General features: G+C 40.9%; 1 protein-coding gene across 1 annotated transcript in view; it reads right to left on the bottom strand.

Moving 5' to 3' along the window:
- The window catches only part of mdga1 (MAM domain containing glycosylphosphatidylinositol anchor 1), a 179,956-nt gene that overhangs the window by 49,068 nt on the left and 115,404 nt on the right, over positions 1-15,484 (bottom strand). Inside the window, exons 6-8 of the mRNA XM_073464950.1 lie at positions 6,735-7,004; positions 3,540-3,869; positions 1,731-2,030 (exon numbers count right to left, since the gene is read on the bottom strand). Of these exons, the coding sequence (XP_073321051.1) occupies positions 1,731-2,030; positions 3,540-3,869; positions 6,735-7,004 (900 nt within the window). The remainder of the gene's footprint in view (positions 1-1,730; positions 2,031-3,539; positions 3,870-6,734; positions 7,005-15,484) is intronic.

The raw sequence follows: 15,484 nt of genomic DNA, 5'->3' as shown, positions 1-15,484 counted from the left end.
CAATATGTAGTAAAAAAAACCTGGTGCCTACATTACCCACAATGCAACTGCAGGAAATTGACATTACTTGCAGCTTTCTCTGGAGCCACAAAAGGCTTTATACAAATTGAAATTGGTGGAGTTACCCTTTAAGAAATCTGATACCATGACTTAAACTGTAAATCTGAGAATTTTGGTTCAGGAAAAACACATTTCCAAAGTTAAACAGCTTCATTAATGCAGACCGCTTTCATGTTTCATCTCTTCTTGAGCCGTTTGTGCTTTTATGTGTTTTAGATGCACAAAACTTGTTTTTTCATCCTCATGTTTTTCTAATATGTTGTAGCCTACATTCATTACTTTAATAGCATTAGCCTTTTAGCTTGACCTTGTACACAGGACACACTGGGAGTGTGCTGAAAGGGCTGTATTGTACACTGAATTCTTGTTAACATAAATTTACTTGATTAAATCAAGCTTTTACCAATGCAGTGATACTCTGCTGTGAAAGCTTTAACCAAAACAGCACATTATTCATTCATCTAACAACATTTTAAATTAGTGAATGTTAAGTTTTTATGATTTAAAAAAAATAGCTACAAGGTTGGATTGTTTTGATAGGTTGTACCAACAATGGATGCACAGACAACAAGCTGGCTAGACTTTCTTAGACTCCTCAGTTCAGAACTTATCGAGCATCTTGGATGAGAGCCAGAACAACTTCACTTGAATTTTTTGCTCACCGCAGTCGTTCGTATGCTTGTGGTGTCACACAGAAGCTCAGACTCTTCCCAATTATCCTCTGTAAGGATTATTTTCTTTAGGTTATTATGTTTGATTTTGCCCGTTGGTTGCAGTATGCTATATGAATGACAACACTGTCACTCGCTAGGAAATTCAGCAGGGGACCTCGTGTTACTGTGGCTGATGACAACTTCTATGTGGTGTGCTGATTTTGCCCACAGGGTGTACATACATTATAGACGTAACCCCCCCCTGCTACCAATACGTACGCTGTTTTCCTGGAAGCAAAAGCAGTGGGATTTTGTTTTAAAAACAAGGAAAAGTAATGCAGTTGAAAAGCAACTAGACGGCATTCACATGCAGCCTTGGGGACAAGTGATTTTGTATGGTTTGATAAAGCATAAACGAGGATGTATGTTTTGATTCTGGAATCCAAATCATTTTTGTATTTCATGTCACGCTCTCTCAGTTTTAAGAGTGTGCAGGCAGAGTCGTCAAACCTGCCATCCCTATATAGCACAGTTCAAGCACTGCAGAAGTAAGTAAAAGTAGGTAACCCCATGGGAGGGAAAGGCATCGAGATTATGTGTTACATTTAGCAAGACAGATCTTATTCCTTTCTCAAAGCCCGTCCTCCGGGAGTTTTATTAATGACAGACCCCACTGGAGTGCTCACAAAGAGGAAGGGGAAGGGGCAGGTTTAGCAAAAAACCTCCTTGAAGCCATAGAGGTGTGTTCTCATTCTCTCTCTCTGCCTTTTAAACACTCTTTACATCACCATACGTTTCCCTACCCATCTTTGGGGTACACCGTTTTGAGAAAAAGTGTTAAGATTACACCATTATTCAAGGAGGGGAACCAGAAAAGTGCAGTGTTAATAGAGCTCTGACATTACCATGGCAACAAAGAGAAAGTTTTTATGGTCTATGGAGGTATAGGCATCAGGTATCCTTTATACTTAAATCCTAAATGATGCCTACCAAACATTGCTCTGTACTGATACCTACACTGCACATTGAGTTGGACCTGCGCCTCTCTGCGTTTGATGTTCAGTCCGTTGTACGGAGCGGTCTGGCACCGGTACAGCCCCATCATGTCCCTGCTGACGTTCTTTAGCCTCAGGCGGCCATCGGGCGTCTCCACCATGGTCGCCCCTGACGGCATCAGCAGGTCCTTTTCTGTCCGTGACCACAGCACGGGTGGACGTGGTTTGCCATCCACCACCAAGCATGCCAGCTCAGCGTTGCCTCCCTCTCGCACGCTGACCACCTGACCTCCAGGTGGAACCGACAGCATCGGAGGAGAGACTGGAGGGGACACAAGGGAAGAGGAGGAGGGAGTTTAAGTCTCTTCTGTTTTACATAAACTCCAGCAAACATGAATAATGTATTTGAAAAGTATGACTTTTCTTAACAATGATACAAATTGCTGCAATAAAGGAAAACAATCTTCATACAATATTCATACAGACGCTTCACAAAAAAGCCAAAAAGGAAAATCTGATATATTGTGGCTTGTAAAGGTTGAATAAAAGGGACAGATAGATCTTTGTTTAAATAGAAAGCTATTTCAGACTTCTGTTTTTTAAAATATAAATACATTTGTATGTAAGCCCAAAGAAAAAACCTTGAGAAAAGTGCATGAGTCATTCAGTTTCATCTTTCTTAATCGTGAGGGTAAATAAAAAAGTGCTTAAGTGCACAATGGAGAAGAGGAAGGCTGTCGTGATATAACATGTCTGAAGGTGGACATGACTGAAACATTTACAGACGGTGTGAACAGAGAAACTAGATATCGGAGACAGACGGAGAATAAAAAAGGTATGAAAGAAAGTGACATTTACAAGGTTAACTTTATTGGACAATCACAGAGTTTCAATGCAACGCAGGGACATTAAAAAAGATTACTGCTCAGTATTAAGTGCTCACATTAAGATTTTATCACACATGAGAATGAACACAGAAACACACATACACATTATTATTATACACCGCTGTGATCTTAAATTCTCTGTGTTGCATCAAACAAGAAGGTAAGGCACATAGAGAGATAGTTACAGAGAGGGATGTCACTGTTTGTTAAAAAGTCAAACTACCATGCAGATTGGGAAACAAAAAGAGAATATTAACTATGTAATGTTTAAATTAATACACTGTCCATCTAACCTGGAGTTTCTCAGATTTCACCAACGCAGGGTTTACAGTGCAATCTTAGGAAAATGGACACTCTCTTCCTTGGTATAATCCATGGAGGAAATTAAGAGTTTCTCTCTCTTGAAATGATTCATTTTTTCCCAAGGATACACTGCAAAAGTCTATTATCACTCTGGTTGCAAATTTACATGAGGGATGTCCTGCTGTCTGACTTTCTGTGAAAGCAACGTACCCATCCACCCATCTAACCCTTTTAATGCTCTGTTGCTCGGTTACTGTTGCTTTCTTTGCTGACACAAAAAGGAGAAAACTTTGTGTCATGTGTCAGGCTTCTACTGTACATAGAGTGCAATACTCTGAGAAGAAAGAGTGTGAATAAAGGAGATACACTAGAATGATAGGGCAAAATAACCTTTTCGGGAGTGGTTTTTCAAAATTATCTCGAAACTTACTGTGTGTTCAGGAAATAGTCAGCTTGGATAATGAATTGGCACATTTGGATTTGTTCTTTCTTGCTTGTAGAAAAATGTGTCTTCCCATCAAATTGTTATTATTTTTTTGACAGTACAAGTTAGACATATAACTACCTTATAACGTGTAACATATAAAGTCATAAATACTGGTCTCAGACTGACAGAGGCGTGAAAAAAAAGAAACTCTCACCGCTGCTCTGAGAGATGTTGACATCCACACGGAGCTCCGGCACTCTGCTCCCTGGGAAGTTGGCCACGCAGCTGTAGGTCGCCAAGTCTCTGAACTTCATGTCCACAATCTCCAAGCTGCTGGTGCCAGGTGCCATGTCTGGGTCACTGCGTAGCAGAATCAGGCTATCTGAGTTGAAGACGGGTGCGCCGTTCTTGTACCAGGTGTAGTTGACCTTGTCCTGCGGGGTGGCATCAACGTGGCACGACAGCTTGAGGTCCCGACCCATTTGGATGGTCTCGCTGTCCTTGTTGGAGTCTGGTGTGATCTGGAAGGTCAGGTTGCCCATTGCTGTGTGCGGTGGCGTCAGGGTGAGGAGGAAGAGAGAAGAAAGCGTTAAACCGAAGGTACAGTGTAAGAGGAAGGCTGTGGGGAAGTGTTGATATTAATAATGGAGGAGGGACGTCACAAGCAAAATATTTACTCACATATATTCACTAACATCCGACGGTGAAAAGAGCTAAATGCATTGAAGAATAAATAGAGAAAAACACTTTTTTTTAAAGTACGCTTAACATATGTACTTAAAGGTCCAGTGTGAAGGATGTAGGGGCATTCAGGAGCAGAAATTGAATCTAACATTTATAATTACATTTTCATTGATCATCTGAAACTAATAATGGTTGTGTTTACATGGCCTTACAGTGAATCTGCCATGTTGCACCTCCATGTTTCTACAGTAGCCCAGAACAGACAAACCAAGAAATAGGCCTTTCACATGAAATGAGGTGTGTTCAGTCAGTTGCAATCTGCAACTGTTACTAAATCCGAAAGGAAATAAATAAAAATAACATAAGTGAAAGTGATATCAGGCTAAACAGGCAAGCTATAACCATGGTAACAACTGCGTGACTGGGTAACCAAGACGTTTCAGCTACATTAACTACACCAGGCTCGAGTCGGGTTCCTACACATCAAGTCTGGTTCAGTTTCTGCTCTTTCGGATTCAGTTGTGTTCAGACAGAAAAAATGGGTTCACACATTTGCACTCTTATTGGCAAAATGTGTGAACAGGCATATAAAACGGCTAATCTGTCTTTTTTGCTGACGTGGCAAACAATAAAACACACTTTTAATGGAGACAAAAGCTTGTTGCCTCTCGTTTTATACAGAACTGGCAACTCTTGTGCTAGTGAGAGAACTTACGGAAGAATTATGTTTGAGTGGTCCTTCTAAGCTATGATTATTATGGTATGTGTTCAATAGTCTCTTACCTGCTGCCTCTACCTTAGGAGCACATATTTATCTAGACATTTCATGCCACTAAAGTTTGTTAAAATTTGTTAAATATGAATGTGAATGAAATTTAAATTTGACAAACGCTAACTAACTGCCGACTAAATCTAGGTTTAGAAATAACAGAATGGACATAGTTGTGAGGGAGACAGGGAGAGTAAAAAAGTCAATTAAAATAAAAATAAAGTGGATGAGGGAGGGGGTAGATGGCTAACACAGAATGGTAGATGAGCTTGCAACATAGTGTGTGAAGCATTGGAAGAGGGGGCAGAATGACAAAAAAGAAACCAAAGGAAAAAGGAAATTGAAGAAGAAAGAAAGAGAGCGAGAGAGAGGAAGAAGCAAATTGTGAAGGAGGGAGAGACAAAAGGAGCGAGATAGAGAATAAAATAACAAAGGGATAAAGAGGAAGGGGGGAACAAAATCAAGGACAAAGAGTAACTCTCACTCTGTCACATTTAATTTTCAGTTTCAAAGGCTGCGTTTCCCCAACAGATTTCCATGTTGAATACAAAACAGCTCTCCATTTTCCCCACTAAGGCGAGAGACAGGCAGCGAGGAGGAGAGGAGAGCTCGAATCAAACTCCTCTCGAGCTTGTTAACAAGATGCTTGGGTGGAGCCGTGGATGTGAAACGGTGACCATATGGTTAACATGATCCTGCAACTTTACCTGCTTAGTGTGGAGACGATGTTGTGTGTGCGTGCCATGTGGGAGCCTGTGGCTGGCTGTGCATTCATGTGCAACTGTGTCGCCTGCCTACCTGCAGATTCCCATCTCTTAGCACTCACTGGATGTGCCTGTGTGTGTGTGTGTGTGTGTGTGTGTGTGTGTGTGTGTGTGTGTGTGTGTGTGTCTCACTCATCGTCTTGCCACCTGTGCTGGTGTGATGATGCGTTCAGGCCCATTAAGCTAACAGGAGAAACCCATCCAGCATACGTTCTCTACAGTGTTAACTAACAGAAGAGACTGTCGCTAATTGCTTCCACTCCAGTCTACCTAATTGGAGTGAATAAAGATGATTAAAGGGGCTAAAAATAGCCGGAGGGGAGGAAGAATGGAAGGCTTCTGCTTTAACGGCAAGGGAATTATAAAAAAAAGAGCAATACTTAACCCGCCTATTCTGACGAGATTCACATCGGCTCTCTGTAATGATGGATCAACTGCTCGCGAGTCGCACGCCACACAGTCACTCCCAGTGCACGCACACATGAATACATTTGCACACTATAGTTAGCAAGGACTGGACAGATGGTACTTTTTAAATCAGAAAATACAGTATCTTTGATCTAATGATTTAAGAATACTCAGACATCTATTAGGTATGCATGTGTATTTGCTTTGTCAAGAGAGAAAAAAAATCAGTGTGCTTTTATAATCTCTTGATTACTGTCAGCTATTTAAAGGGAAAGAAATATGGAATGACTACAACATTGTTAAAGGTGCATTATGTAAGAATTTGCCGCCTCCAAACAAACAGGGGGCAGCATATCAACAGAGTAGCGGTTAACTGCTCCTTTAACCTTGAAAGCTATCAGTCGTATTAGTCGACTCTGTTCAGACTGGGAGATTGTTGGTGTTGTTTAATCGGACTAACATCTCTTGAGGTACAATGTGGCTAGGGACTAGGCAGTTAGCATGCTAACTTCAGTAGATATCACGCCAACACAATACAAAAGCTTCAAAACTATTATTTGTTCATATTCTGTTGATAATTTTAGGTTTTTTTTCACATAATGCACCTTTAAAATATAGTTTCAGAGCTGGTAAATTAGAAGCATAAATTATGTCAAGCATTTTGAATCCAAACCAGCAGCCAAGTGAAAATAATGCACATGCAAACCATGATCACCCATGTTCAATAGCATTTCTCCCACTGCTTGTCCCGCTGTCATCTAGCAACAAACACACACACACTTACTCCTGACAACCAGATTGACGTTCTTTCGAGCGGGGTTGCCCACGTTGTTGACAGCCGAGCAGTTGTAGAAGCCCGCGTCAGCCGGCGTGACGGCCCGCAGAAAAAGCCTCGGCCCTCGAACTTGGGCGCTGAGGGGAAGGGGCCCGGGATAACGCGACCACGTCACCGTGGGCTGGGGGAAACCCGATGTCACCTCACAGGTCAGGAGCACATCCTGCCCGGGGTCCACCACCACCGTGTCGTTGACTGACAGCCGGATCATTGGGGGAGCTTAGGGGGAGACAGAGAAGAAAAGGTTCACAAGTGCAAATCATTTTTTTCTGTTGTCACATTGAACAGAGCAAAGTTGTTTTCTTTGCAACCGTTGTAAAGGACTGGTGGTCTACAGATGTTGAGTCATACAGATGTGATGTTAACTGCCTGCAACTGTGACATGCAGATTTAATAAAGGGTTCCCAGCAGCATTGCAGGATGGTTACAGGATTTTGCATGCAAATGATGACATTGTTTTGAAGTGAGAATGGGAGTGTGTGTTATATTGATGTACGTGTGTGTGCCTGTGTGTGTAAATACTGTACCTGTGTGCATGTAATATAATGCACGTACTAAAGAAACACAATTTTCATGAATTAGTGGTTTGACATCCTGGAGCCTCATTTATAAAATTGGCTTGATGATGATCAGTTTAATTAAGTACGATTGAGGCAGAAAACCACTTATGAGCAGTATTCTTTATAAAACCTGTTTGTCGTGGAAACAATCTTATCTCTAAGAGAAGTCTCGCCGTGACTTTAGCGATTCTCCTCTTGGTCGTGTCGGGGAATTGCAGTTTGGGATGCTTTCGGGTCCAAGCTTGTGGTAAACTTTGAATTAACTTTATGGACAATACACAGCAGTGCTACACTCCCAAGGAGCATGTGCGGCTTTGTTTGTTAATCCACTCTTTAGTCCACTGAATAATACATGTTGTCTGGCATCGTCTCCTCTACCATTGCCATGATTTTGTCTTGTCTTCCAAACATTGTCAGAAATGATCTTAAGACTGAGTTCCAGTACTAAGAACATTCTTATAAAGGCCCTGGTCTTTAAAACACAACTACTGATTGTCTATTTTATCGGCAAGTAAAAGTTTTTATTTAGTATCCAACTCAACGGGACGTACACTGGAATAAATACATCTTTATCAGCTATGACCTCCCAAATGCACAGAACCAGTTATGGATATTTCAAAAAAGGGTGTTACAGCTGTCCATGGAGGATCACCACTGCATAAATCCCAGGACACATAGGCAAGACCTGACCCCCATCCAAATCAGCACACAAGCCACCTCATAGGTTTCCTCTGACTGCAAATGTGATGTTGCATGTGGATAGGTCTAAACATGTGGCTGTGCATTCATGTAAGGGTGTCTGAACTTCTCATCTTTTTCTCAGAACAGACTAATCAGTAAACCAAAGGTAATTCATGTCTCTGTTCCCCTGCTCTCACATCACCTGTATCTTTCCCAAGCCACTGCGTCATTCTCCTATGACTGACCTAACAGGAAAAGTACAGGATGACCCAAAACGCAACTGCAGAGGGGCAAAAAAAAAAATCCTGTTGCCAGACAGAGATCGATCGGAGCCCAGCAGTTTCAAAATACAAAAAAAAGGGCAGAGCGGTGGGAGCGAGGGGCACACACACACACACACACACACACACACACACACACACACTATCCAGTAAAAGACCGAGTAAAAGACACGACTGAAGCAGGAGAGGGGAGAAGAGCCAAAAGACAAAAAAAAGGACATTAATCATCGAAGAGGAGGGAGGAAAGAAGAATATCTACAGTGACAGAGATACCATCATGTGCACACACACACCCTGATAACTACATGGGTGTGTACTGTCTGTGAAATTACCAAATACAGGGTGATAATGAGATGCAGAGATCATTTCGAGCTTTCTCACACTGCCTGTTAAGCAGAGCATTCACTGAAAGGCCAACAGCTTTTGGTTTTACTCTTTAACCATCATCAAGAGCAGATGGAGTTGACAACAGGAAACAACAGCTAATGAGTAAAAACATTTGTATTAACAGTATCTGTTAGTTTGAGTACTTCTGTAATCAGCAGATAGGAAGGAAGTTAAAAGCTCAGTTCATGAAAACAGGCGTGTGATAATGGAGAATCTAAAGTCATTTTCAGAAACACTGATGGGTTTGCACATCATTTGTACTGTATGTTTTGTATGTCTTACTCTTAGAAGGAACATTCAGTACATTTGTGACAATATCTTCTCAACAATTCTGTGTTTCTTTGTTTTCTGTAATTTTTTAACTGAGAATTATGTGACAAACCTGCATCTGCTGCAGTTTGAGTCACAACTACTACATAGACCCATAACACAGTTCAGTCTCACTGCTAACGCTGCACATTTCGAGCGATTTCCAGCAAAAACAGCAGTCGGTCATTTTCAGATATGTGCTGAAAAGTCCATATATGCAAGGACAGCACTAAACCACAATCAGAATCAGCACACGGTGCTGGCTATCCAACATCCAAAGTGTGTTGGTGGAAACTAAACGAGCTAATGCTAGCTTAAATGAGAGGGAAAGAGTTACAAAGGCTACCTCCCGACCCATGACTTCTGGAGTGATAACGTTGATCTGTGTTTGCTGGATTTGTGGACTTGGATTTTTATTTATTATTAAAAAATGTTGCTAATGTGTTAGCATTAGCAGGTTTCAAAGAGGATTACAAGTTATTCTGCTCCCTAGTGGCCAAAAATCACACAGGATTTCTAAATGCAAATGGTCCTGTTTTGAAAAACAGGAAAACAACTTGGCTAAAAGAAGAAAAAAAAAGAAAAGTACAGTATACCATTGATTGCTCTTTGTTGTTGTTTGATCAAGTACCGTAAATCAGTTGAAGGCTTCTGAAATAAACACACCTGATTTACTGTAAGTGTTTGTGCTTAACTAAATTACTAGCTACAGAATAAAACTACTTCTGGCAATTGGCGGTTGGGAACTCTAATTATATTAGATATTATATTATACTCTAATTCCATCAAACTGAACCTTGGCTTTTACCTCAACTCAACCTTAAAAACCTCTCCACTGCTCTCCAGAATTACATGGCACCCTACATCTTAATGAAAGTGAAAGCCCTGTTTCACAATACCTCCTAGTTCAATGTAAAACCGAGCGCTTTCAAGGCATTCAACATTCTCCCCATCGCGTAGTTGCCAATCCTATCTGCAACATCTTGTAATAGGTTTTTGCATATCTTGCCACAGGGTGTAAATGGGGTGACATGAGGGTAACGTAGAGATAAATGAGCTTGTGACCAAAATGTCACCTGGTTAAATCCCTCGAGTGGCTACACAAATCTTTTTGGTGGAGTAATATAAAAAGGTCTCCCCCTTCCCTCATCAGATACAGTAAAAAAAAAAAAAACCCAGGGTAAAACAGTCAAGCCCCAGTTCTCTACTCTAGCTGCTTCATGAGTGACGAGTTACTAATCTGTGATTGTACTGTTGAGCTGTAAAAAGTATTTGGGCAAATTAAAGCCGCAAAAAAGTAGAAAAACAAGATCATTGTGTTCCGTTTCAAATGCGCTAAGTCAACCCGCCTTTTGAATTATTCATATATGGCTTGTATATGCTTGTTTTTCATTGCTGCTGCAGGACCTCATGCAGCAAGTGAGGTTTAATGACATTACTCTGTTAAGAAAATGGTTCCAGGTCATTTTGGAGATAAGAAAAACAATCACCTTATTGCACAGTTTTCTCCCAATTATTCTTTATATTAATTCATTTTTCACGTATACTCTTTGTTTAAAGAGCGTATCTTGTCTGGCACGAAAACTAAAGAAGACACACCACACACACACACAACCATTCACACACACACACACAATATTAGGAGCTCGCGCTACAGCTACTTTATTTGCCAATATGAATTAATTCCAATTCAATGGATGAAGGAAGATGAAAGAGGATTAGATTCGCTAATAGGTTTAGATGCTTGTAGAAAATAAACAAATCCAACCTGAGAGTCAGAACCTAATGAGACTACAGCAACCTGAGTAAAGAAGTGTTTGCAGCACTATGTGCCGTGTGTAATCCGGGCCGGTCAATCTGCCATTGGCTGATATGAAGTCTGGAAAAATAAAAGGGCCTTACATTGCTTTAAAAAAAAGTATTCAGCTCGATAAAGTAAACCCTTTTTCACTATAAACTTAATCAGTCAAAAAGTTTGTCAGTGTGTGTCCTGACAGATTTTGAGTCGAGTATTTCTGTAATTAGCAGACATAGAGGCCGTTGAAAGGTCATGAAAACAGGTGTGTGATGGTCCTGAGGCTTTTATCCATCCACACCTTTACCATTCCTTAAAATGCATGTAGAAGTGGGTCTTGATCATTCATTGGCTGTTGTAAGCTCCAGGGCGGGCATATGATATCCTATCAAGTGAGGCATCAGTCAAACACCGGCCATTTCAGGATCTGCAGTATTGACAATAATGGGGTTTTGCTGTAAAATAGAGAGCATGGCATGGCATTCAAGCCCCATAGAAGAAGTTGTGAGTTGCTCAGAAACATCCAACTTGCAGGTGAGAGCAATGTGTGCTCAATGTACCTACCTGAAATTATAAAAAGATTTTAAAAAATTCTGTTATGCCGTGTATTATTTAATCGTGGATGTGTGTACTTTGTAAGGAGTTGTTACCATTTTATGTTGATCTTTTAAAGAAGCTTTTTGTTTGCTAGAAAAACATTTTTCCTTCTGAGAATGCATTGATGAGGTTTTAAATATTCATATTTGGGCTTTTTAAAAGGAGTATACTCCAGACGGGCTTTTTTAAATGGGCTCTTGAGGACAAGAAGGAGGAGAATCCAGGCTTTTATCGACCTGAGAGAGTTAATCCTCAGTAAGAGACCGACCCCACGGAGTACAGGAAGCAATTCATTCCTCTAATAGACTTTATGCAGTACATCCTCTCATCTAATCTCTTTTTTAGATTGCAATCACCGTAATGAAAGAGGTGCACGGAGGCTCAACAAACTGGTTTACAGATGCATGTTTCTACTCATACAAGAATGTGCACACTTCTGTGCACACGCACAGACAGGCTTGTACTCTCTTAAATGGGTGACAAAAACGCACATGCAAAAACACACACTAATGGGAGATCTCTTTAGCTAACCTCACTGGTGATGGCTCTCAAGCTGACAAGAAATTTCACTGGTGTAACAACTGCAATCAGCACACAAATAGCACTGTCCACTTCCATTGTATCAAATCACAGCGAGAGGAAAGTAAAGCCCTGTGGACCTGAAGAGCTTCCTAAGTTCGAACAAGGTCCATGGAAACGGTTTTGCTGCGTTATTTGTCTGTCTGTTAAATACAGCAAAGTATCAGCTCAGCTGGGGATGTATTGTAGCAAAGCCCTGTTTGTGATCATAATTGATTATACTGGCATTTTAAGGTCCAATTACCAAAGAGAGAATACGTGATGCTCATGTGGTCGAGCTTGTGCATCCTCTTCATACGGGATGGGTGTTAATGCTTTTAGCTATGAGGGTACGGTTAAGGTTCAGTCAAATCAATCTGGGATCTTGGGGCTTCCAGAGACTTGTCTTACACTGGACGAGCTGGATGGGGCCATTATATTTTGTTTTTATGGGTTCCTTTTTTCTGTTTTAAAATAAGTCCCAATCTACTTCAGTTGTTCAGGAGAATGCTGCAACTCTGTTTTACTGCGAAGCTCCAGAAATGTTTCATAGTAGTCCAGTCAAACATTTCTAAACTTCGCCTGACTTTCCATCGGCATGGGGGTGAGTAGATAAACGTATGAGTTATCATTTTTGGGTGAACTTATCCTTTAATTGTGGGCAAGGTATTGAATTGTAAAGTTTCAAAATGGTGCTCGGATCCCATGGAAGTTCCCTTGTTGGCTCACACCCTGCGCAAAGTGTCACTCTGCACACCGTGGTCAGATTATGTATGTATTTTATACAATTTTATAATATAAAGAGAGATCCAACATGTTTAAAGAGCCTTTTTATTTGACAAACAATAAAACAGCATAAACTTTTATTTTCCTTCACTAAAAGAAAATGAGTGGCCCAAATTGAACCTACTTGTGTGTAAGTAAGTGTAAATAGACAACAAAACAAATGAAACTCGTAATCCTAAGAACAAAAAATGCCAAAGTACAGTGAACAGAAAGTCTGGGTAGAAAAAAAAATAAGAGAGAACACTATATGTGAAGCAAGTGGGGGGAGGAACTGAGGATTTGAGAATTATAGCTTCAATTTCCTGGGGATGCGTGGGTGACGGTAACGGTGGGATCAGCCAGCGCTCTTCCCAAAGTAATGGGATTTATGTGCAGCACAGCGGTTTACAACCAGGTAACAAATGCCTCTCTCTTCCACGCTCACACTCTCTCCCTCCCACTTCCCCCTTTTCTCTCTGTCAGTTTGTCACCTCTGTATCTTCAATATCTGTGTCTTTACCTCTTCTCGTCTCTGTCTCTGTGCCTGGTTCTCATTCTTTCTGCATCTTGTGTTCACTGATTTCTCGCCATCACTTGCTTTCTCTCTCGCTTCCACGCTGCATTACGTGTTTCAGATTTGCAGGACCGAATTCAAATATGAGGTAAAGGCAGTGGGGTTTTACTGAGAAGAAATCAGCTGGAAGTAAAAGCTTAAAGGTATAGATTGAGGTGTGTCATGACAGCTGCTGTATGTTTGTGTTTTGTACCCTGGAAGAGTGATTGTCACCTTCATGTCAGTCAGGTGAGGCAGCAGGCTGGCCTCAGGGTTTGGAGACAGACCAGCAACCAAAAAGTTGCTACTGATCCTTGGTGCCGTCATGAGGAAATGTTCGAGGTGTGATTTGCAAAATGAAGGATTTGGATGTTATTACCTCGATGCACACAGACATAATACCCTGAAGCAAGTTGAGTAGATAAACCCCAAAGTATTTGAAGTGCACTGCATTATGGCCACGCCAATACTTTGTGTTTTATTTATTCAGGAAAGATATGTAATTTATGTTCAATGGAAAAAGGACAGATGAGGACTTTCCTCTAAATTTCAATCACATCATGAAAAAAAATAAATTATAAAGAAACAGAGACTTGGAAATGTTTTCACATGGTGACAACGATGACAGTCTACTGTGTCTACTGTGACAAAGACAGAAGGATTTAAAAGACATCCAGGAAACACTCCTTTGGTCTTTACATGCTTTAACACTGAGCCATCTGCAGACGTGTGTGTATGTACATAGCAGATGTGTGCCTGTGTGTACGCACTTACTGTACATTTGTTTATCTGGATGTACATTTGTGCATATCAGCTATCCTTAATGGGCATGCGAGCAATGAGTACCTGGAAATAAACACCACAACAGGATGAAAGCAACTGCAGACCTGCTTGATCTGTTCAGGTGTGACCGGTATATTTAACACAATGTAAACTTGTCAGTATGAAGACATTTTTATATCGAAAATAGGGAGTGTTTAAAGATGCAGCATGTGACCTAAAGGTTGCTAATTTAAATCTGTCTCTTTCATTTGCACAGTGCAGCTCATGGGGAGAAACAGTGTTTTTAAAAGGTGCCCTAAAGTCGTACTTGAGAGGAAAGATATTGTGTTAAAAAACTACTGAAAAGTAAAAGTCACTCATACGAATAGTATGCAATGTAATAATTTTCTAGCATTTAATGTACTGTAAAAGTAAATTCCACTTTTTTCCACCTCTTTTTTATCCTACTGCAGATAAAGTAAATGCATTAAAAATGCACAACCTTGGCCGCAGCATGCAATCTGCCAGTAAAAACTAAAGTTATGTAGTGGAGTGAAATGTGCAAAATTTGCCTCCAAAATGTTGTAAAGTGGAAGCATAAAGTAGCAGAAAATATAAATAGTAAGGTACAAGAACATCAAAATTGTGCTTAAGTACAGTACTTGAGTAAATGTACTTACATTCCATCACTGGGTATAAATATGAGCAATGCTGGCATGAGGCTGCATGCTTACTTGTATAGTTAAAGCAATATGTTTTCGACATGGAAAGGTCATAGTCAGAGGGCACGGAGCTGAAATTGCGAGACTCTTAAAGCCCCTTCGAGTGACTTCACAAAAAATGATCAAAGCGGCCTTACAAGCAGATTGATTCTTGCCAGTGGTGTGGCCGTATATCCCCACCCTGATCCCCTGACTGGACTGGATCTGACACTGGTGGAGAAATGTCAGGAGGAAGTTTAGGAACTGAACAATGTAATAATTCATCTAAGAGGCCTTTAACCTGCAGCCGTAAAGCCCAGACACACATGATCTGTTGGTAAAATATCTAAAGTTAAATAGTATAACAGATGAACAAACAACAGCTTGGAATAGATAGATTTTTTTCTAATTTTTCCATTATTTTTCCTGATTCTCTCTCTCTCTCTCTCTCTCTCTCTCTCTGTCTCTCTCTCCCTCTGTCTCTCTCTCTCTCTCCCTCCCTCTGTCTCTCTCTCTCTCTCTCCCTCTGTCTCTCTCTCTCTCTCCCTCTGTCTCTCTCTCCATCTGTCTCTCTCTCTCCCTCTGTCTCTCTCTCTCTCTCCCTCTGTCTCTCTCTCTCTCTCTCTCTCTCTCTGTCTCTCTGTCTCTCTCCCTCATGACCGCTCTCAGTCGTGGATTACAGCCTTACATAAAACTGACTGCACAGATGCAGTACAATCTCCCACCGCAGAGGTTTTACAGTACTAAGGG

Source organism: Pagrus major, chromosome 4 (assembly GCF_040436345.1).
Source record: "Pagrus major chromosome 4, Pma_NU_1.0".
Classification (NCBI taxonomy): Eukaryota; Metazoa; Chordata; class Actinopteri; order Spariformes; family Sparidae; genus Pagrus; species Pagrus major.
Note: the sequence above shows the minus strand (reverse complement) of the source record. Positions and strands in the feature narration are given on the sequence as shown.